A 25,653-nucleotide genomic window follows, 5' to 3' on the forward strand; every position below is an offset into this window, starting at 1 on the left:
TTGTATGATAACAAACATTGTAATTGAGATTCCCGGCTAATTCGCCAACTCACTTTGATAATGTGGTTATACCGGGCGATAAGAGAATTTTATTGTATATTTATGAACAAGGGCACCTAATTAGGATATTCTGCATTGGAAACGTGAGAGGAATTTTTTACGCAAATTTTATCTCATTAAACTTTAAAGCCCCAATAACACTCCATAATGAGTAGTAAAACTCTTCATCAAACTTCTACTAACAGCGATCCCCTACTAAATTTAAAATTGGCAAGTTAAACCCCTGCCACCTCGTTAAAACATTTGAGACTATTTAGGGATTTATTTGAAATTATTTTCCGAGACAAAGTTGCCCCAGTAAAGTGCTTTGTTGTGTCAGTAGAATTGAAATATTATTACGAATCTATCTAATCACTATATAAAGTTAAATGCCAGTTGCAAAGTCTATATCCCATAAACATTGTAGGCAAATTTTTGTAATTTTGTGAACACTAAATTCGTGTTAGTGTTCTTTTCAATAAAAGCACATCGCGATAAGAAATTTATTACACCTTATCAATCTAGAATTTTCCTCAGCTTTGTTTGTGTAAAAATAACTGTCAACGATAAGTAATTGTGATAAATTCCGATTCGCGGATAACTGAACTTTTATGGCGATTGCATGCCTTTTACATTTTCAGTTTTCCTTGTGTATTTTTTTCCATTCTAACGTCGTTTATTTGACTGAAGAAGATTCGTTTGTGCGAATTAAAATGTTTCAGACTTTATAAGTTTTATGTCAGTTGTAAAAAAATCGTAAACAAGATAGTAGCGGTTCGTGGTTTCACAACGAGGTGAACAGGTAAACAAAATTCACAAAAAATATTTTTAACCTAAATATCTAAATTGCGAAAACCATTTTTTATTAAAACGCATGAACATGATCAATCAAGAAATTTCCAATTAAGGTCGAAAGAAGCCGAAAGCTTAGTTTTTCCAGAGATTAACATTATTTCGTTTTTTTTTTGTTAAAAATTACTGAAAAATTTGACTGAATTTGGCGTTCTTTCTTATGTACTCGTAAGTAGACTTATTTCATAAAAACATTCAGAAATTTCACCTAATCAAACTTTCCGATGACGGTCGAAAATTACATTATTTTGATACTTTTCTTGGTTTAAGTTTGTACTACGTGTAGTTATAAATGAAAAACTATTTTTTTTGGTAAATTTTCCGACCACGAAATCACGAATGTATTTAATCTAAAAGCACTATTTTTAAGTTAAAAATTACTTTTGTCTGTTCTCACTACATTTTGCGCAAACAACCCGAAAGATAATGAAAATCGATAATTACATAACTATTGTGCCTTTTTTTTCAGCCGAAAACTTACTTAATTAGTATTAGAATACGTAAAACATTCCAAATGAAGGACGAAATGTGATACTATTTTGCAATTTTTACAAAGATTTTTAGAGCAGGCCAAAAATTTTACAAGAAGATCGAAAATGTCATTGTTTTAATTCATGTCCTTAGATTTATTTTGTACGAAAACAAGAGATTTTCATCCAAACACGACTAAAATTTGGATTGAAATTAACGTTTTTTAGAGTGATTTCATTAAAATTCGGAAAGATAACCTACTAACGAGTATTTTGAAAATGCATGATTTAAAATAGAAACTCACAAATTTTGTAAAGTTTCTTAGAATAATATGAAATGAGTACGTCAAAACGTTTTGTAAACACATTTTTAAGTTACAAACTCCAAACTCACTTTCGCTTATTCTCAATAAATTGTACCATGCGATTTTAATTTTTTTTATCCAGTTGTCCATGACAGTTTTACCAGCAAGTAAATAACTTCAGCATCGTTTTGTCTATCATTATGTCAAAAATGTTCACCAAAGAGCATAAAAAAATATGTTGAAATCTTATTTCTACTGGACATCGAGTTAAGATAACTGTCATGGATAACTAGATCAAAATTTTAGAAAATTGCATCGTACTTAATCAAACCCAAAGATAATCGGTCAAGGACGAAATCGCCGCTCTTTTAGCGTACTTCGAATTGGAAAATTGGCTTATTATATTGAAAATTTTATTACTTCCGATGAAGGTGGTCAATAATATTATTTCGATGGCGTAATTTAAATTTGTTTATAATTATTTATAAACTAATTTCTTGTATAATTTGCCAAATACGAGAGTTAAATTAAATGATTTTAGAAATTTTCGTTAGGTTTACCTTGGTTTTACGCAAAATACGCGTTGATTTTGCAAAAACCTCGCCAGTTTAAAATGATAATTACGTCCGTCTTTTGAGAAAAATTTCAATAATATTACACTTCAAAAAATCATCAAATTAAGTCGAACATTAGGTACGTTACTTGGAGCTTTAATCCACATACTCACACTTATTTTGTAAAGCACATGGAAAAATTCCAGATTAAGGCCGAACTTACGATGTTTCGTTTGCTTTAAGTTTCTTTTAAAAATGAGAAACAACTTATTATGTATTTTTTTACAAAATTTCCCTAAAAAAGCTACAATTTTCGTCATTTTTAAAATTATCAGTTTTGTGCCCTTTGTATATGCACATTTTTAAGTCAAAAACTTTCGAAAGAGAGATTGAACTATTTTCGCAAAATTTTGATCAAATAGACAAAGCTCAAAAATTACCTACCGTTACTTTTTTAACTATTTTAACACGTTTATCCAAAATAAAGGTACCAATGAAACATCATTTTTTAGCATTTTTCCAAAAAATCACAATCACATAGTCCGCATAAAGTCCCTAGAGTAGGTAAAGAATTAGAACATATGAAAGTCGAAACTGTATTGTTTTGGTCTTTTTTCATTAGATTTTTCATGTTTTTGAGTGAGGAACTTAGATTTTAGTTATTTCGCAAACTTTCTTAAAAAAATAATCACAGTTTTTACCACATTTTGCATATACAGAGTGGCACACAACTCGCTCCCCACCAGAAAACTGCATATAGTTTAGGCAATTCTGAATCGAAAGTTTCTTTACAAAAAAGTTCAAACACTTTGCGTTTGGGAGATAAGAACGTTTCAAAGTAGCCAATCACTAAAGACTTTGTTCCGAAAGATTACGGAAATAAAACACACGCTAAGAAACCAAAAATAGGTAGAACGGATTGTAAAGTGTACACTTGAAATATTTTTCGATTCTTAGCAACGAATGTTCTTTAGGCACTACACCTGGAAGGGAGCTTCTGTTATTGGCCACTTTGAAATCTTTTTATCTTAAAGACTTACTTTTTTGTATTTTTGTCATCTCCTTTGCTGTTTCCACCAGCACATTTCCGGTGGGAAATGAGTTGTGGATCATGCTGTATTTAGGGTAATTTCAGTATAACCCGTCAAAAAATCACCTAAATAAAAATTGCATGTTTCCGAGTTGAAAACTTATTAATTTTGAAAAAAAAACCTTTTAATCTGAAATCGAATTTCCTATTTTCTACTAATGAAAATATTTGACCTTTTTCATTTTGAAACACACTCAATTTAGAATTTGAACAAATATTAAGTGTTTGTATTAAAGGGACTAATAGAGAATCAATATCACGCGGTAAAAAAGCTAATTAAAAGCAGCCTTGAAATAAAGCATATGGCTCATCTAAAAACCAACCAACAACGAAGGACAAAGGATTTTAACTGGTACAAGGAGTAAAAATATTGTCCACTGTTTAGCCTTGATGTTCACCTTACTTAATACCATTTGAAAGATCTCTTTTGAAAAATAATTAACAGTTTAATGTTTGGTTATGACCGGCAAAGTTTATTTAATCTATTATACGAAAATATTTATCCTCCCGCGTATACAGTTAATTAATTTGATGTAGGTATTTTTGGTTGAAGATCAAAATTTCATTCCAATTGTTTGTGTTTTCAAATTTTATTATGTACCCACTTCTTGCAAAAATTATAAATGGTCTCTCGATTATTAAAATTTAACCGCGCTTGATTTAGCTTGCTGAAAGAAGTTTTTGAATCATGTAATGAAAAGGAAATATTGTTTTATTCAAGGATGAAAAATACAAGTTCTCATCATTTTTTACCAGAACGTTTAATCATCTTAATATTTTAAGTTGAATTATGAACGCTTTACTGAATCTCAACGGGTCAACGCATCCGTGAAATTTCGGATAAAGACGATTTTGGTAGAACTTTCATAAAGCTGTGATTGTGTGAGCGAAGACATTTTTATAGCTGCGTGTAGATGAAACATATATTTAGATATTTTATCGTTGCTGTTATTTCTTGATGTTTCCTTCACAAGGATTCGTTGCTCTTTCAGTTATTATCTCCCCCAATTATTTTAACACGCGTATCGACTACCTGTCAAGTCAGTTTAAATTTTTTCCACATATAAAAATGAGGTAACTCGCAACTTGAATAACAAGAGCGTAAATTGAAATCGACAATGCAGATGTTTCGCGATAAACCCGAATTTGTGATACTACCGTTGACGTTATGAAGTATGAAGGGATTAGTTTGTGTAACTGCAAATCCTACCACGCTCGTAATCCGCAGATTTACTGTTCTGCACAAGAAAATGCTACAGCCATGAGGACATCACCTGGTTTTCTTAAACCCGGAATCTATGGATACGATGGAGTAAAACCGGAAGTATCGGGCTTTAATCCCAGAAAGGGATTACAATGAAAGTGGAAGAGTGAAAAAAGCGCATATTTTTCGTTGGATTACACAAACAAACATGTGTTTTTATTTTAGCAGGACAGGGAATATTCAAGTTGTCTTTTGAAACAAATTTTTTGTATGACACTTTAGTTATTCAGTGCAATACGCGCTATTAGTTTAGTTACTTGAAGCCAAACAAAGAGTATTTTGCACGTAATGTAATAGGTATTTCGTCTATTTGTTGCTTTAAAGATCACGTCAGGTTTATTTCTAATTTCTATTTTTATTGAAGAACAATTTTGCGAAAAAAGTGATTTATTAATTAAAATATAAGTGTTTAGTATTAGAAAAAGGAAAAAATAATTTTTGGGTTTCTCTAAATCTAAATCTAGAGAAACAGACTATAATAATGTGATTTTCAACACTTACTAGAAAGTTTTCGCCTTATTAAAGGAAAATTAAAAATATCTATATACAGCGTGGTTCAAAAAGATGTTGCCAAACGTTAGGATGTTATAGAGGTCTCTAAGATTTTCTATATAAATTCCTGGTCGGAAATGAGCAGGTTTGTGTCCGGAGCCATCTTTGTTCAAAAAATAAAACTGCCTAGTTCACATAAAAGACTTTAATATTTAATTAATTAGCCTTAAAAATAAGATACAAATGATAAAAAAAAACAAAAAATTTACAATAGTGGTTTAAACCGTCATTCTCTAATTTCTTTACATAAATTTACTCGCCGAATTATGGAATTATGGACCTCTTGTAGTCTTTGCCGATCTCGTTGAACGAAAAGTCATGCTGCCACCACAGTAGTAAATTTAATATTTTTATCTTATTTTAAGGCAAATTAACTAAATATTAAAGTCTTTTAATGTGAACAAGTTAGCATTATATTTTCGGACAAAGATGGCTCGAGAAGCAAAACAGCTCATTTCTGACTAGAGGGTTATTCGAAAAAAATTTCTGTTTCAATGAGCTCTATAAAATCCTAAAATTTGGCAACAACTTTTTTAACCACTCTGTATGTAGTAAAATACGCTCCATTTTACTTTTCCAATCTTCAAAAAACAAATAAAAAATAAAGAAATTAAAATATATCTAAGGCGGTTTCTAACTTTCTTTATAATTAAGACAACTTTGACTTCAGTTTTGAAGAAGTCCATATTCAAGGCTAGGTTACGAAATGATTAGAATCCTGACTTTATTCAAATATTAAAAACATTAAATTTTAAAATAATATAAGAACATTTGTAAAATCCAACCTGAGCGAGGTTTGCTAGGGGACAAAGCCTCAAAAAACTATTATCAAAAATTCAGTCTTATAGTAAAAATTGATGTTTTTGGGTCATTGTCGTGTAAAAATAGTGTACTTGGGGCCGCCGGAAAACAACTCGATGGAAAGTGTTTATCGTTTGCTCATGAGCTTTCCGCACTCGACTAGCGCCTCGTCGTCAAGATTCTCACTCGCACGTTATCACCCGCTTGCGACACTCGTTATTTAATATATTATTTCGTACCCATAGGCGGGTAAACGTTTCACTATGTTATCTTTTCCAAATTTTAAGTAAATTGTCAAAACTTTTATTGAAAAGTTACAAATAAAAAAAACGTTTTGTTTGTTGAGCTATGTTACTTGTTAAAATGAACACACGTATTTCTGATGCACCCTGTACAATAAATTTTTACAAGAACAACATATAAAGCTTTGTAAATTTTTAAATTAATTAAACTAAAAAAATTCTGAAGTTTCAGTTAGACCTTAGACACTGTATTTTGTAAGGATGGAAATAAGTCATTACATAATTTTTATTAGGAAGCAAAGGTCGCCTATAAGCATTAAACACCTGTTGTTCAAATATTCACGTTTTGAATGATTGCCATGTTTGTCTTGGCGTAGGATTATTACAAAATTTGTAGTATAAATTGGGTTTCTGGATCAAATAATTAACTTAATTTGATATAAATATATTTTGTAAATAGAGCTGAACCCTGTAGGTCGATTCCGTTGTATGCATTAGGTCAATTTCGAGTTATAGAACTTATGACTTCAAAAATAAATATTTGTGATAATGATTTAGTATTCTTTGTAATCTGCCGCTACTTTGATTCCTTAATAGGCATCTTAAAGCAGTCAACGTCATCAGGTGCGATGTCATAATAGTCATTATTTAATGGAACATTTTACGAAAATTTTTAGGTTGGCAAGGAAATTCGGGACCGTATGTTTGCAAATTTCACAAATTTCAGGGAGCGTTCATGCAAGATTACCTCCATTGTCATCCAAACTTTTGTTTTTTGACAAAACTTTGATAAAACAAAAATTTTTAATCAATTTTTTACTTTCAAAATTGAGATATTACCAACTGTCACAAAAATTCCTAAATCGACTAAAAAAACAATTTTTCTTTAAAAACGGCAAAAAAGGGGCAAATTACAGAAAATAGTATAAAAAACTCGTTTCGTAAGACCTCGAAGCATTCATTCGTTCAAAAAAATTCGTGGCTAACGCCACTCGTTTTTGAAACTGAATTCCTGCTTTAAGACTGATCTTAAGAAACTTTTTTTTAATATACTATTATGAAACTCAGTCACTAGTCTTAAATCTATACTTATTTTTTATTACTTTAATTCAATTTGCATATATAAAGGGTTATTACTCAGGACTTTTTGTTTGCTTGTTGTTAATATTTCGTTATTTTCTCTGTAATCTTCACTATTGTCTCAACAAGTTGCATTTTTGGTAGTTGTTCAGCTATGCTGCGAATTTTGATTTTTCTTTTAAAGAAGCATTCTTGCAGTTTGACTTTAAAATTTTTATTGTCTGTAACACTTTTTTAAAAGATGGCATTTCAACATTTACGATGAAGTGTTTTACCCTTTTACAGTTAGGACTAAAAGGTGTTGATTTAGTCTATTCGAAAGAACTTTATACAAATTTTCCAATTCAAGCCAAGAGAAAATGTTGTAAAATTTACTATTTCTGCGAATGCACTATTACAGGGTGTGTTGATTGTAGAGAATAATAATGTGAAACAATTTCTCAAAAAACAACTTTATTTTGGAATAAAAACATTAATTTTTTGCAATTTTTCTTAAAAATGAAACGGCAAATTACAAAAGTTTAAGATTTTTTCACTACAAAATGAGACTAATTCTTCGGAAAATTGTTTTACGTTATTATTTTCCACAATCATCTACATTGTAAATAACACTAAACTTTCTTTATTTTGGCTGCATTTGAAGAAAATACAATTCAAAGGGCACCTGAAGTGCAACTTCAAACCAATAAATATATCTTTGTGAATGCCCCGAATCTTCATTTTGTTTCTACGTTCGGACGGACTACTAAAGTGATTCTCTACAACGCTCTAAACGCAGAAATCGCCAATTTTGAGACCACCTCTATATTGTAACGTATATAAAAATGGCAAAGTCAAGTTTACTTTATGTTCTTTTAGTTCGTATTTTGCAAATACCCAGCAGCAACAACTCTTCAAATAAAATATTGTCGTTGTTATCTTCATTCTGATTTTTTCTTTTGTGATACATTTTGTTTTGTTTTAAAACTATAAAACGGTTAGGTATACAATCAACAACATAATTATTGATTTTAGGTGAAAACTTGTGTTGATTTGCAAAATACTGAATTATGTATCCACTAATGGGTATAAACAACGGAATACGCGTGCAGAGGAGCAAATGGAAGTGTGTTTCAATGTAATCCTAAGAGCAATGTTGTAATTTTGCTTTGTCTTAAATCACAACATGTACCTGTAACTAATAAGACAACCTACAAACAACTAAGAGTAAATATGTTTGTTTTGAACTTACTCAACAAATCTGAGCTGAAAAATTTAAAGACTTATTTTTCAGATATTCTCAACCGTTATTTCACGATTCGGAAATCTTGTCGATGTTTCACAAACATTAGAAATTTTGCTGTTTTGGACTTGTGATCTATATTTTGTGTGTCGATTTTAACAACTGATGGCTTTTTTAATCACAATTAATGCGTGGAATACAAATGAAATGTAAAAAACTCTTGTATGTAAAGATTTAATAGATATTTCTGGTCACGTTACCGTGAGTTACCGTGGTTTTATTTTATTTTGGTTAGGTAGATGTTGCAACTGTTGCTTTTCGGCGTATGTACAAATTTTGCGAATCTTAATCACAAAGCATTTGAATTAATAGTGTTTTTGGCAGGTTAGTTTCCCTCGGGAGCTTGAGATCATGTAGATACGTTTCTTAGTTTCTAATATCTAGAGCGTAAGAACGGGATTGTTAAAATAAAACGGAGCGAAACCCGTTCCGAGTTAAGTTGATTTTGTGCAATTCGCTGGAATACATCAAAATAATTTCGTTGGCGTATATTTATAGCATCGTAACAAGAACTCCACAAGTACAAATGCAAATTAGTTTAGAGCTAGTGCACGACATGCTTATTCGCTCATTAATTCATTCAACGGTGTGTACGTAAATATTAGCCCATCTCACCCCGACGGATTGACCTCTTACTCCACCATTATCTTACGAAGCAATAAATCTTTTGATGAGAACTCTATTTGGTGTATCACGTCCGCGTTCGCAAACTGTTCGAGTTCATCTTCGACCTATTCCACCTTTGTCACATTTGCATAAACCGAGTTAATCTGTAATCGATAGGCATGCTTGAATCGTTTATTTTTGGATTTTTTCACAGACTGAGTTTGTAGCGAAGTGTCCATTGCATCATCCGCAAATATTGACTGAATTTGTTTATCTCGTCCTAAATCAATATTAACAGCTCATAATGCCGCTATCTCGATCGCTTTTTGGGGTAAATTACAGGTGAATAGCTCTCACACTGTTTAACAAACTTTAATAGTAAAGTAGTCTAAACGACTGAAACTTTTAAAAAAGGATTTAAACAACTTTAAAGGATTTTTTTCTAGCAAAAATACAGGTGTCCGGAAAGCCGTGACACTACATCATCGGGCGATGCCCTAGACAACAAGACAACAAGAAAAATGTTAAAAAAAGTCTTTTATTGTTGAAGATATGATGAAGTTAAGAGTAAAAATTCTTTGTCAAAAATGAAGGTGTTTGCACAACTATTTCGGATATATGGTATAAATGATATTGCATTAAAGAACTTAATAACATAAAAACTGAAGAAATGTTAACAAATTTTTTGAGTTAACAATGATGAAAAATCTGGCACAAACCATTGTTATTCAGTTGAAACCATGGTTACGATGATGGCTTATAATGTCATTAAAACTTTTGTTTTGTCTGTCAGCTGTAGTTTTTCAGTTTCAAAAAGTGACAGTGTGTCAGTCAATGAATATTATGACTTGTATTTGCTGTTTGGTAAATACGGAGGAAATGCAAGTGAAGCCGCTCGTCAATATAGCGTACGATACCTCAATCTAAGGTACATCAGGTGGATTTGAAAATGTCATGCCAATAAACTCCGGCTGAGGGATCGGTAGGTACTCAGACTGCAACCATCTGTGGCAATAAATCATTTTGTCATAAACTTCGAAACACGAAATAATTTTACTTTTCAACTGCTTAAAATTTGATTTGACTTTATAATGATTTTAGTAATTGAAGTCACCGCTATTTTTAATTCCAATTTCAGTTGCCATTTAATTCGCATTGTGAAACAAAATTAATTTTGATTTTTAAATTTGATTGCCTCTAAAGACATATTTGAGAATAGTGCAAATAAATGATAAATTAATTAATGACAATCAAACATCTGATTAACTGATCACGTTATCAAATTGAAGCCATCTGATTCATTTTTTAGTCGCGAATTAACTTAACAATGAATTAAAATTTAATTCAGGATAAAGCTAATACGAGTTAAGTTGCCATTTTTTGTATTGACAAACGTCAAGTTAACCTCGAATTAAACCTGCCCATATAAGGTCTTTTAAAGCTTTATTCTGAATTAAATTTTAATTTCGCTTTCTTTAAACCGACCCTACGGGCCGGTATACGTAGAGAAGGCAGAATTAAAATCAAATTAATTCAATTTGACTACGTGATCAGTTAATCAGATGTTTGATTGTAATTAATTAATTTATAATTTATTTGCACTATTCTCAAATATGCCTTTAGTGGCAATCAAATTTAAATTCGAGATTAATTTTGTTTCACAAAGCGAATTAAATGACAATTATTAAGTGGAACAAAAATAATTAGTGGTCACTTTAAGGGCCGGTTTAATGAACGTTTAAAAAACCTGATATGGACAGGTTTAATTCGAGGTTTACTTGACGTTTGTCAATACAAAAAATGGCAACTTAATTCGAATTAGCTTTATCCTGAATTAAATTTTAATTCATTGTTAAGTTAATTCGCGACTAAAAAATGAATCAGATGGCTTCAATTTGATAACGTGATCAGTTAATCAGATGTTTGATTGTCATTAATTAATTTATCATTTATTTGCACTATTCTCAAATATGCCTTTAGAGGCAATCAAATTTAAAATTCAAAATTAATTTTGTTTCACAATGCGTATTAAATGGCAACTGAAATTGGAATTAAAAATAGCGGTGACTTCAATTACTAAAATCATTATAAAGTCAAATCAAATTTTAAGCAGTTGAAAAGTAAAATTATTTCGTGTTTCGAAGTTCACGACAAAATGATTTATTGCCACAGATGGTTGCAGTCTGAGTACCTACCGATCCCTCAGCCGGGGTTTATTAGCATGATTTCAAATTTTTTTCAAATCAAATCATTTCAAATCACCCTGCTGTACTTTACAAAATGATTTTCATCAATTACTCATTATCCTCAAACTACTGTAAGTACTTTTAAAGTAGTTCATTGGAGACAGTACACAGTTACAGTATGAACCACGAGCAAACGAGCACTATTAATTTTTAAATTGTTATTCAATGTTTTAGGGTTTTTATGTATTTGCCTATATAATCTTTTTCATAGGAAATAGTAATTACGTTGTTTCTCTATTCTTTTTTGTAATAGAAAAATGTAAAAAAAGCATTATTATTCAGTTGAAACCATGGTTACGATGATGGCTTATAATGACATTAAAATTTTTGTTTCGTCTGTCAGCTGTAGTTTTTCAATTTCAAAAAGTGTCAGTGTGTGTCAATCAATGAATATTATGACTTGTATTTGCTGTTTGGTAAATACGGTGGAAATGCAAGTGAAGCCGCTCGTCAATATAGCGTACGATACCTCAATCTAAGGTACTTTACAAAATGATTTTCATCAATTACTCATTATCTTCAAACTACTGTAAGTAAGTACTTTTAAAGTAGTTCATTGGAGCACAGTACACAGTTACAGTATGAACCACTAGCAATCGAGCACTATTAATTTTTAAATTGTTATTCAATGTTTTAGAGTTTTTATGTATTTGCCTATACAATCTTTTTCATAGGAAATAATAATTACTTTGTTTCTCTATTCTTTTTTGGAAAAATGTAAAACGGTACTCACCGGTTCGCACCAATTTAAACGTGACCGAGTTGTGGGATTTGAGGTGTTCGTTGTATCCTGCATGTGTCAGTTCTTTCAAGGCCGATTCGTAACCCGCCATCTTCTCGATGACTTCAGGGATTCTCTTAACGCGAACGCTTCCAAAGAACGTTCTTTTCTTGGTGGGCGACGACTTTTCTAAAAAAATCATTACTTGTACTTCCCCTTGAAGTGATTGAAATGAATGTTAGTGTGTGCGAAAGAAAATCTCTTTAAAAGAAACACAGCCGATACAAAATTTGCATGCATATAGGGTTGAAGCGCTGTTTGCACATAATTTATCGCAAACTAGACGGGCGAAGCTGCATAAATCTCTCGGTTATTGGGATATTCAGATCAAAAAATCCAGTGTTAGTTAGAGACCTTCACCTGGGGTCAGTCGCTGTTTTCCGGTCAGCCTAGGACCGGTCTCGTCAACGTTATTCAAACTTTTGACGGAGAGCTTTCCCGGACTGGCTTCGCGGATAAAAAGGGAATCGAAATCTACTGCTGTTCTGTTTCTTCCTAGGTTTTTGGGACTGACTGATTTTCCTCGGAACAGTCGAATGGTCGGCGATTTTTCCGGCGTTTGGTTGACTGGGGTTTTGGGTGATTTTTCGCGACTGATTGAGAGGAAATCCGAAAATGACTGTTTCCGTGCTGATTCAAGGGCGACTTTGAGTTTTTTCTTTCTCGACGGTCTGACCGGGGGTGGTTCGTTTGGGGACTTTTCACGGCTGGTAGAGGGTTGGTTTAGGGATTTCGACGAACTGGTTGGTTTTAGTTTGTTAAGGCTAAAGACTGGTTCGCTGGCAGTTGATTGTCGGCTCTTTGTTGAACTGGTACTCGTTGAGGGGACACTGGGATAAGACGTGTGACTTCCGGTCGACAGGGAGGTTCTAATCGGTTTGGTCACACGGTTTGTGGGCAGGGACGAAGGGATGTATATGACTCGACCATATGACAGATAGACTACTTCATCTGCCGGAGATATCACATACATGCTCCCATTGGATCCCACATTGCGAAACTGCCCACAGCAGCACCCCCAGCACCGTTTCCAACATTAATGTGTCTCAAGCGACAACAGGGGTGTCAGAATTGCTTACGGACGCACCAAAACACTGTCCCACAGTTTGAATTTTTACTCTATTTTTCAGAACTCACTCTTTGCTTGGCTGCCTCAACCTGAAGGTTTCAAACTTAAATGAGACGAAATGCGACTACATGATGGTGTGTGTATGTAGACACGAGCTAAACTTTAAATGCTTATTTTAACTCTCACATACAAATGCAGACTGAATGTACAAGGAACAATCCAATTAACATCTCAAAACAAACATTACCTTTACGAGTGCGGTAAATGTAGTTGGAATATGTTTCGAATTTTACATAATGCACCTTTTACAACATATTGAAATCTGAAATGTGGTCACTGCCCGGAAAGCTTGTGGCTCTTGTTAAGTCAATTTTATGTTGCATCATTAAAATGGTTTACGGAGAAACTTTCACTATTAATTTTCCGACCCTCACTAAAAAGGATTTTCAAATTAATGTTATTCAAGTTTCACTCGGAAAATTATAAACACAACTAAAGGTGTATTTTGTTTTGCTTCATTGGAGGTAGCACCCTCTATAACTCAGAAACTACAAACAATCGGATTATTTTGACTTCTCTTGATCTCTACTATTACTGTTTAAAATATACTCAGTGTCATTTTATGACGAAACTTGGCACAAATGTTAGGCTATTAGCAGGTAATAAAATAATTAATGATTAAAATTTGAACGATTTTAATCAAGTGGTTAGGGAGTTTTAACACTTAAGGTTTTTTGACAGAAAGTGTTGTTCTTTTTGTTTGTTTAACAAAAAAGAAATTAACAACAAGTTCAATGAACAAATTTTAATGAAACACAATTTTTGGGCTACGAATAGCGTTTTTTTTCATTTAGAGAAGTTGCTATTTGTTTGAATGGTAATTCAAGTACCATTATGCGATATTATTAGTCATTGATTAGGAAAGGCCCAGGACATCTGAGAAAAGGAAGCAGACTTAAAAAAACAAATGGTGTCCAAAATGGTCATATTCGAATTATGGCAATAATTCAAGTACAAGAAAAATGGTTGAGTTCGAAGGTCGTCGTACTTTACTTCTGATAGTTTACCATCGAATTAGGTCATTTGAACTAGTTCTTGTTGGATTTTCTATGTAAGTGAGAGAAATAAAATAAATAAATAAATAAAAATAAAAAAAAGTTTGGAAATAATAGCTTAGTGTGTCAGGCTTAAAGATGTATTTTTGCCCATTCCTCTTATACCAAGTAAATTCAACAGGAAACAGTTCAGATGACTAATTTTGATGCTTAACAGTCCGAAGTGATAAAAGCCAACCTTTGAACCCACCCATTGGACAGAAATTTGTCTTGTAAATTATCAACATAATCCGAAGACAACTATCTTGGACTCCATTTGTTTTTTTTAAGGTGTGCTTTCACTTCTGCGCTGTCCTGAGCATTTTCCAGTTCATGACTGATAACATCGCTTAATGGTACTTTGATTTCTATTTAAACGACTAGCAATTTCTCTAAACGAAAAACCCCTATTCGTATACCAAAAATCGTGTCTTATTTAAAAGTGCTTAATTGTTAATAATTTTGGTTTTGTTGCCTCCAGGCCTAATTGCGTTTAAGAACACTTAAACCTAAACGAGCTTAAAAAAAAACAGATAAAAAGATAGTCAGAAAAACAAAAATGGGAAGACGGAAGAATAACAGTTGATGGTAAAAATCAGTTATTACTTGGTAATAGTCGACCATTTGTGCCAACTTTTGTCAAAAAATTTTAATTCCTTCTTGGTGTTGCAATTTTTATGACATTGAGTATTTTTGCACATCCGTTCTTACTACTATAGCCCAATTATTTTTTTTATGATTTAAATGTATCTCGCATATTGTGTTTTCTATCATCTTAAAAACGAGAGAAAGGATCCGGGATTCGTAAACGTAGGTGTTTAGTTAATATTATTTCAGCAAGAAACATTTTGCTAAAATGTTTTAAATTTATTCTACGACGCTATTTGGTTTTAAAGGCACTTATACCTACTTCTCTGATCTTTGTGTTATACACACGAACACCGGGTGTGAAAACGATCAATCGATAACTCCATTCTAAATTATATTTTCATTCACTAAATCGATAACATGTTGCATTTTTTTAAATAGACGTTAATTCCCCAAAAACAATTCAAAGAAAAAATAATTCTAGTGAATTCAAGAAAATGAGCAAAATTGGTAATAGCATTGTAGGAAGCTTTTGCAATATAAATTAGAGGGTACATGAAATTGTAAACTAATTTAAAGCATTACTTGGTCTTCAAGGGACAGAACAGACAGAAAGTAAATTGAAGATGACTCAAAGCCAAACGATATTTTTAAGTTTTTGATGTCCTGATATGTGACATTATTGCCTACAAAATTAACACTTAGCTGGCCGCTGTTCTATTAATTACACCAAATTAATAAATAATGAAATGAACTAAATATATTACCTTTCGGTGACAAACACAACACAAGAAAAATTAGTGAAGGTATTATAGTAAATCATTGTTGTTATTATTTTTGCTAGTTGGATACAGTCTCGGGTAAATACAATGTAATGTGTCTCGCCAAGTTCTAGGTATCCAGTAGCACTAACCTTTTTTTAAGGTAAAGGTTAGGTTACGAAATGATTAGAATCCTGACTTTCTTCAAATTTTTAATGGGGAATGTGCTTGTGGTAACAGCAATGGAGATGACAAAAATGCAGAAAACTAGGTCTTTTATTTTTCGTTTGGGAGATACAGAGGTCTCAAAGTGGCCAATCCCAGAAGCTCTCTCCCAGGTGTAGTGCATACAGTAGATGCGTTACTAAGGATTGAAAAATAATTCAAGTGCCCACTATTATGATGTATAATCTGTTTTATCTATTTTTGATTTCCTAGCAACGTGTTTTGTTTCGTAATCGTCCGGAGCAAGGCCTTTCGTGATTGGCTACTTTGAGACATTCTTATCTCGCAAACGCAAAGACTTGAAACTTTTTTGCAAAGAAACGTTAGATTCAGAATTGCCTAAACTATATGCACATTTCCGATGGGGAGCGAGTTGTGGACCATTCTGTATATGCGACAATGTCCCTATTCAGCCGAAATAAGCCAACAATTACACCATTAACATACACAAAAGATTAATGGACTCATTGCTACACCAATAGATTTTACTGTTTGTTAATTTCTCAACCAAAGATTTTTTCGCTCATCTGTCTACGTTGTTTTGAAAGTTAATGCGTTTGAAAAAAATCTTGATTTCTTTTTCGTTAGCTACACTCACGTGGTGGCAACTTAAAATTTTAAATTTCAAGATGATTTTTGAGTCGCATCGATACAGTGTTGTTGCTTTATACTAAAGCATAAACATTTTACTATACTACTTTATACTACTTTATACTAAAGCATAAACATTAAATAGTATATTAAAGTATAAGTGGATACTGAGGTCTTTAAAACATGCGCGATTTGAAATAAAGCAAGTGTTTTAAAGACCAGTTATCCACGAATACTTTACGTTTTTTTTTATTGATAAACTTTGAAATCATAGATACTGATATTAATATTACACAAATTGAAAATAATGTAATGTGAGATCAGTATACCTTTCGTTGTCATGGATTTGATTGCCATTATAATAAAAAATCATTAAAAAGGTGTCATAAACTTTCACGTTTCTTAAGTTATTGATATTGCCATGGACACTTTGAAAAACGCGCGTTTTTGAAAGTTGGATTTATGCACGCTGCTGTGTGTTTTAAATAAACAAAATAGATTACCAATAAAAAATTGCTCACCTCCGATCATTAGTTTAGAAACTAAAGCGTTTTAGTTCATTTATTTCTAGGAAATTTTACGTAAATGTATCTTTATTCTAACTTTTTGAAACCTAAATCACAGGGTATCACAAACAATAATCGGAAATCGATGGATGGTTTTACTGAATACGGTTATCTACGTGCATGTTACAATTAGAAGCTTTATTCTAACAATTCCGGGCACTAAATGATATTTAGCTAACTCAGTATCCCCTTCTTTCATGTATATTTTTTCACTAAAATTGTACCTAATTGCTAATTCTCCGGTTTCATGAAGATCGATATAGAAGCAGGTATCATTACCGAGCGTAATAGAATTACGAGTAAATGAATATGAAATTGTTAAAACGTCGCAGTCACGAAATTGAGAAGTGAGCCCATACCTCGATGATTTGTCAATTTGCATTTATCTGCATTTAACTAGTTTGTCGCATGGTGTGAGCAATATAATAAGAACTCCCGGTGGAAAATTTCGTAAAGGAGTAGTCAAAAAAATCGATTTCCAGTCTGATTGAGTTTTGTAAAGCATGATTCACTTATAAAATTATTAATAACTAGATATCCAGCCAAGTCTCATCGAGGTTGAGGCCCGATAAATATAATCTAGGATGTATTTTATTTCGCGCCATGCAAAAACGTCATACTGCGTCATCGACACTAAGCATATGATTGATTTTTCAACATCCTGAGCAAGGACTTAAAAACAGGTGCCACGTATAAATATCGCACCGCAGATAATAACGCGTTTTTTAGCATTTCGACCGAAATAGATGTCCTACTTATTACTTTAAACCTCTAGGTGGTGTAGAACAATCAGGAAAAAGATGATGATTAAAACTAATAAAAATTAATCAATCACTTTAGAACTCTCATTGCGGTAAGTGCATGTCCGTGTACAAAATTTCCGGATGATCATCGATGTTTTGTATTATTAAGCTGAAAGCAGCTTTTACTGACACACGTTCTTTGATAATTTACCCTAAAATTGAAACTGGATACAGCTTTAATTTGAAAATTAGCAAGCTGAAAATGACGGTGCAATTTCGTTTTTTATCGGCCGGGTTATTAAGAACGGTTTATTATAGCACACCATTAAAAACGATTTGTTCACCAACTACCAACAGTATGAACAGAACAATCCACTTAAAAGTCAGTGGCAATTTATTATGTTGCAGCACTAAAATTTTGTCAGGTTTACCAAAATACCTAATTATGACACAAAATTCTTATTTTTGAGGCTCTAAGTGTACAAAATATTTAGAAATATTAAATGTTCTAAAGAAAACCGCAATTATTACCTATATGGATAATTCTTGACAGTTTTTGAAAAGACGAATATTTAGCACTTTCGACTAAATTGTGGCACAATTAACCAATGATTAGTATAAGGACACAAGTACATATTTTGTTTTTTATATATTCTGGTAATTTTACACAAAACTGTGCCTCACAATTTATATGTTTTGATAGATGCGGATGTAAAATGTTCCGAAGAATAGATTTTCGATTTTTAATAGTTTTGAAAATATTACTATTCTAATTTTGTCAGTGTCGGAAAAAAAGTAAATCTGATATTTTTTAAAAATTAACGTTTTTAAAACAAAGAATTGATTGCTCTGAAAAAAAAACAGAAAAACCTTGACAGTTTTAAAATTTTGAATATTTAGTTTTTTTTAGAAATTCGTTTTTCGTGTTTTGTCAATTTTGGTTAAACTGTTACATCAGATGTATATTTTTGAAAACCACAAAATCACTACCAGTTTTGAAGATATCGACAAATATTTATATTTTTTGAAATATTTTTGTGAGAAAAATCTGATATTTTTGAGCTATTTCTATACAAAGGGTTCCGAAGAATCGTAGATAATAATTTTCAAGATATACCTATTTTCTAGATATACCTATTTTAATAATTACTACCGTTATTCTTCTTCCATGAGTTGCGGCGAAATTATGAGATACCTAAATATTTACCAAGTGGTGGATTGGATGAAACCAGAAGAACCTTGACGGTTTTGAACGTTTTAAATAAGTATTAAGGTTTTCCAAAAATTTATTATTCGTATTTTGTCAATTTTGGCTAAACTATTGGATAAAATGTAATTTTTTGTAAATAGGGATTTAAAACGTTTCAAACAATGAATTAATTAGGGTGAAGAAAACCACAAAATCCTGTCAGTTTTGAATATCGACGAATGTTTATTTTTTTTTAATTTTAGTTTCTTTATTTTGCAAAGTTTGGCAAAACTATGAGACAAGTATGATATTTTTGACCTATTCCTAAGCAAAATGTTCCGAAGAATCGATTGTCGTCAAGATAACCGAAAATTTTAAACGATTTAAAATTTACTTCGTTCTAAAGATATTTTGAAAATTACAAATTTTTTTATCTCATAAGTGACAGCAAAATAAAATAAAATAAATGGTTGAAATCTTATTCTCAATTACCAATAATCATCATAAACTCATAGTGTTTTTAATTTTTGATATGAATTAATCTAATATCCAAAAAACAAAGTGATGCAAAACTTTTGAATCTGTGTGTATTTTTTAAAAAAATGCGTAATTAAAATGTTCTGACAAACTGATTGGTCTGAAGGAAACCTGGAAAACCTTGTTGGAATTTTCACCATTTTTGGAAATTTATTTTTCTTATTTTGTCAGTTTTAGCTAAACAATATAAAGCGCTCGTTGGAAATGAGAAATCCTGAGAGAAAATCACTAAATCTTTGACATTTTTTAAAATATCGACACATATTTATATCGGATGACTATAAAATATTGCCAACACTGAGTTATTGGCATTCTTGCTAGTTGGAGCTATATAGAGTTGAATATATATTTGAAGTATATTGAAGAACTGATTGGTTTCCAGAAGACAAGAAAATCTTTGGCGAAGGGGCACTTTGTGGATAAAATAAACGAAATAAATTAAAAAAAACTTAAATATTTACACATTTTCAAAACTATAAAAAATTATTTCATACTTTCACCAAAAACTGAAATACACCATAAAAAACTGCGTTTTTTTTTAATATAACTCCGTAGAAAATGAAGAGTATCAAAGTCTTCCCATTCAAATACAATATGTTTTTAAATGAATCTCATCTTGTCGTCTGTAAAATTAGAAATGCCGCTTTATAGAATTAATGACAGGCATTTAAACACCAAATATTACCATTCTCCATTTATTAAGCCGCCAATTCAGAAATAAGCTTCGACAATAAAAATGTTTTCTTGCACAGTGTAACGATTTAGTTGCATTTTAACAGATTTTTTTAAATTAGTTAACTGACAATTTAAAAATTTTACAACTGACAGTTTTGACGTTTATTGACAGAGAATTCAATTGAGCAGAACGTCATAATTTTTTTTACATGTAAACCAATTTCAAAGTTAACTAGATGAGAATCATTTAAAAACACATTGTATATAATGTAGTTTGTTATTTGAAAATGATGAGTTTCGAGATTCTTCATTTATTTCTTTAAAAATGGCTCTCCTTTCTTTGAGATCATCCAACTACAGGCTGTTCGCGAAGTTGAGACGTTCCTTATAACATGTGAGACTATGCATTATTCAAAAGAGTTTTAGCTTAAATCGTCTCAGTAAAATGTTTTTAACAACGGAGATAATATTTGTAGTTTTCAAATTGTTAAGTTCAACCATGATAGTGATTAGCGCTTCAAAATAACTTGTCTCATTACTATGGATACTAAATTTTTAGTAATTTAACTTCTCGTCAATTCGCAAATTTGAAGAGCCGGCTTTAAAAATTAAAAAAAATGATGTTAGGTATCTTTGTTATCGTAAATATTTTACTAAGATGTTTTTAGGCTAAAACTGCTATCCCATGGTAAACGAAACGCTTCAACTTCGCGAACAACCTTTTAATAAGAATTTTGTTACATTGTTTCACTAAACTTAGCAAAATAAGGAAACTAACATTTCCAAACAATATAACATTTGCTGATACATTCATAAAAAAAACTATAATTGATTTACATACAAATATTTATAAACATTTGTATTTTGTGTATAATGATACATAAATGGTCAATTTGTTATTTTATTTGTTTGTAGAGTTGAATTAATTTTCACGACCCCAAAATTCGAGTTATGACAGCGCCACTGGTTTCTTGAGAGCTATAAATCCTAAAGGATCAGTAAATACGCTTCCGGGCTTCAGTTTAAATAAATTGTGCGAAATATATATTATCGAAGTCCAAACTAATCGTGAGGGTCAGTCCATTGTGGCCATGCCGGAGCTAATTAATCTGCCATCAGAGCTTCTCTCAACAAGCGAGGCATTTTTAGATTTAGATCACTAGGAAATGTTGCCTCTTTAGTAATTTACCGAAACTACGAGTTTCATCTGGCGAGTTGACAATGTAACAGCTAAAACTGGCTCTCGATAATTTTGTTTCGCATTTAAAAGATAAACATTTGCTTGAACTACCGTCTGGAACGGAACTAAATTTTAGATAAAGGGGCAACAAACAACCGGTGCCGAGAAGAGAAGGTGAAGAAATTAACGTTAAATTGCCAGAGATTCTGTCTTTGAAAATAAATCTAACGTGTTGTTTATGCAAATGAAAGCTGTCCCAGTGAAATGTCTGAAATTTTGTGCGTCAGAGCGATTCTTTCCGCTAAAATCTCTCGCTTCAGTCTTTTTGTTGACTGCTTGGACAGATATTTATAAACTCCACCGGCCAAGGTTGCTGATTCAGTATGTTATATAGGGTGACATGGGTTTGCAAAGACAGACACGAGTCGCTTTTGGCCAACTCTGAAAAACATTAGCGATTTTTGGCAGTAAACTTTTATAAACAAAATTTTATGTAAACGTTTATTCTAAAGCACTCCTACAGAGAGTCAGACTTGATTGATTTACTGCTGCCAGGGAGTTTCATTGTCGAGATTATTTTTCTGAAAGGTTTAATTAAAAAAAAAAATGGAAATCTAAACACAATAGAAACCACTGCAATTAGAGCCTATAATTCCAAGGTAATATCTGACACATTTCTTCCGCAATATAAAGTTTTTACGACTTCATAAACACAGTGTAGTCTTATTAGTACAGTTTTACGGAACGTAGTACCATATTTCCTTACGAACTTCTTTATTTTCCTTTTATTATATGAGCTTCAGGTGGCAAGAAATATGATTGTTAACTATTAAAGGGATATCTCTTGAGAAAGTTTTATACGACCGAATATTACGGACATGTTTATGTGGCAGATACAAAATTTATTAATGTAAAATAATTGTTTCCGTGTAAATTATTATTGTTTAGGTACCAAGTTTGGTTTAATTTTCAGTACATAATTAAAACGAAATGAAAAATTGCTTTATATGTCAGACGTTTTATAGTCAATAACTTTTGCAATTAAATTCTTGCTCCTGTCTTCAATAAATGAGAAAAAAGCACATAAAGCTTCAGTTCTATTGGAATTATTATTTACCAACTTTGGAATTTCATTATTGTAACGCCAAATGATGAGAAAAAGTAAAAAAATCATATATTTCTTTTAAAGTGAAAAAAATAAGTGTAGTGGTTTTCTTGTTATTTGTTAAATTTTAGGATTGACGATCAGGAAGCTAGAGTATTGAGTGACACATTCATTCCAAAAAGCTGACTCATCTATGTAGGTGCACAAATTGATGACTTGTTGAAGATCTCTATCATTTTTTCGCCTGAAAAAATACTTCACTAATGATTTGTGTTTTATAATAAGACATCCGCAATCCACATTTTAAGGTTTTTGTAAACATCGTGGCTTCATTTTGTCTTCTAATAATTTTAAGTTAAAATGACAATATTAAAATATTAAATATTATATTGTTATGTGGTAACGTAGACAGTAATAAAGATATAAAACTATTAAAATTTGCAAATTCCTTTGTTTCTAGAATATTCAATGTAACAAGCTTATTTCAGTACAAGATCAAAATCTCAGTTATCCAACCAAATCTTAACCAAAACTTTAACCCATTGTGCGTAATTCAGTCCGTGAAATTGGTTTAGTGGAAACTGTGGAAAAAAACAGACGTAAACAATATGTACCTACTTATGACTCAAAAAATAATCACAAATCCACCAACACACAGGCAAAAAAAGTTCTCTATGGTGTAACAGAAAAAACAACTTTTGGAAAAAATATGAACACTGTGCGTCACTTAAAACCCAAAAAAGTCGTTAATCCGTTGTAGTTTTTCGGTCACGTTAACTATAAATTGAATAGGCTAGACCATGAACTAAAATATTAACCGAATTTCTTCTAGTATAACTCTGCACTGGTTAGGTTTACAGAAATGTGTACAAACAAGTGTTCAAATGAAAACAATTAAAACCGAATTTTTATTAAAAATGATTTATTTCCAATTGGATATTGTTTCTAGATTAACTCTTCTCACAGGTCAGTTGTTATTTCATAATATTATTAACCTGGTTTAACGCGTTAAAATTAACCAGGGGTTTAGAAAATTCGGTATCTTATTTTATTTTTTTTATAGAAAAAAACAACGGTTGAACATAATATTCTAATTTTATGATGGCTTTAAGAAAAATATACAAAGGAAGTCTGTTAAAAGTACATATATTTTTACTATATCTCAAAAACTTATAATGAATTAATTAATTAACAAAGTAGTACTAAGTGTATTACACCAAACACAAAGCATAGTTTGTTTTGAAATCTGACAATAAAAATTAATTATAAAATTTCGATTACCTAATAATGGGTATGGACACAGTATGGATAAGTTAAATAATTTCACAAAATCTTGTTTACAGTTGTTCATAATTTTTTTCATTGTTCCATTTAGATTCGAAAAATTTTCCTTTTTTTAACTAGTTGCACAAATAACTATTCTTTTTTTAAGTAGATTAAAAAGTCTTATATTTTTGGCCAATTTAATTTTTGTATTAATTTTTGTAAGATTTTTTTTGTATTTATTGTTGAAGTGGAACATCTACTTATGCTACTGTATTCTTTTTTTTTCATACTTTAAATATTGAAAACTCTCTTCTTAATTAAATCCTCCACGCCAACAGAATTTTGTCAAGTTGTATCAAATAGGAAATGTGGCGAAATATTATTTCAATAGTGTCGAGGCTTTTTGAACCCAACGTGGCTGGACTTGACCTGACTTAACCCAACTTGATCCTTTATTATGGCATTGCCTATAAATGCACATAATTATAATAGCCATGCTATTATTTCAACAATTTAATAATTTCAAAGCTATAGGAAGTTTATTTTTATTTCGTGTTTAGTGAACAGTTTGCAATAGTGTCTTGTGAGACTTATGGATTTTTCAATGTCAAACAGAGTCAAAGCTGTAAAATGATGACACTAATCCAGACTGTTTGTTACAAAATGATTACTTCTCCACAAGTCCACAAGGCATTAGTTTATCAACTTATTTAGCTGTGTGGTCTTAAAGAGCTTTTCATGTAATTTTTCCATAAAAACCTACGACTCGCCGAGTGGAAATATTGATTTGCTTTGATGTTCTTTATGTAATTTAATTCTCTGTTGTTACATAAATAAGGAAATGAAGCCGTAAAATGCCTACAGCAGGATAAGCACCATCAATACGTCGGACCTGTGCTACACGTAATAGAAGCTTGTTAATTAAAGTATTTGCATAAAGTAGATTAGCAAGTGAAACGCTCATTTGGAGTAGAAACCGGCGATCTAAATTTTTATTTTTATCAACAGTTGGTATGGCATAGTGCCCAAAGTAATTGAAGTAAGTTAAATGTTAGAGCCTTTGTTTTCAATTTTAAATTGTGAGCGTCGTTTTAAAACTTATTATCTCAGCCACAGTGTGGCATCTCTTCGTTTCGTTTTATTTTCATTAGAGTGACCTAGAGATAAAAACTGTTATTTCTGTAGTTGACGAAAGTGACGAAATTTTTCACGTCATCTAAGCGCTGTATTCCACCCAAAATGTGTTATTTTTGGTTTCACGTGACCTAGACGGTAATAGCGTTTAATATGACAAGTTTTATTTCGTCTCGTAAAACCCAATCAACACCCAGTTTATTGTGATTGAAATGTTTTGCCAATAACGAAAAGGTTTGTTGAGCTTTTCAAGGGCAAGTAAATAATTAGAGAATGCAGCGAATATTCTTATTATGCGATAAAATAATTGGAGCACGTAACCAATCAAGACGGGAATGTTGCTTAAAATCATGGAGAGGATGGGTAGAAGCACTCGCGAAGCGCTTAATAGCTTGAAGGTAATACAATCAGAATCCGGACAAGTCGATACTGGAAGGAACTTCCACATATCTTCGTGATTGTTAGACAATATTTGAAAGGGATAACATATTTGCTGAAATGGAAAATGAAAGGACCAGTCGACCGGTTTGAATAAACTCCACTGAATAGGCCTCAATTTTTTAACCAAAAAAAAAAGATACCTCAGAGTATTTGCACTTCCTTATATTTCTTGTAACTCATACTGAACAAAGATAAACAGTAAACCCAATCAATTAATATATTATTGTTAAAAAAAACAATTGATAAAGTTGTAAAGACTTCTCTTTCCATTCTAGCATGAGAAGTAATAGACATCGGGTCGTAATTGTCATAGATAACAAGATCA

The 25,653-nt window shown here is 31.5% G+C and overlaps 1 protein-coding gene across 17 annotated transcripts in view; it reads right to left on the reverse strand.

Annotated features, from left to right (window-relative positions):
- The window catches only part of Stacl (Stac-like), a 106,649-nt gene that overhangs the window by 66,799 nt on the left and 14,197 nt on the right, over positions 1 to 25,653 (reverse strand). For 14 of the 17 annotated variants that reach the window (XM_015983332.2, XM_015983343.2, XM_015983341.2 and 11 more), the window contains exons 2-3: positions 12,525 to 13,322; positions 12,117 to 12,293 (exon numbers count right to left, since the gene is read on the reverse strand). In XM_015983332.2, coding sequence (XP_015838818.2) covers positions 12,117 to 12,293; positions 12,525 to 13,137 — 790 coding nt within the window. In that variant the 5' untranslated portion in view covers positions 13,138 to 13,322. Of the gene's footprint in view, positions 1 to 12,116; positions 12,294 to 12,524; positions 13,337 to 25,653 lie in introns of all 17 variants that reach the window. The other 3 variants (XM_015983342.2, XM_015983345.2, XM_064355074.1) reach the window with 2 other exon arrangements.

Source organism: Tribolium castaneum, chromosome 2, assembly GCF_031307605.1.
Source record: "Tribolium castaneum strain GA2 chromosome 2, icTriCast1.1, whole genome shotgun sequence".
NCBI classification, from domain to species: Eukaryota; Metazoa; Arthropoda; class Insecta; order Coleoptera; family Tenebrionidae; genus Tribolium; species Tribolium castaneum.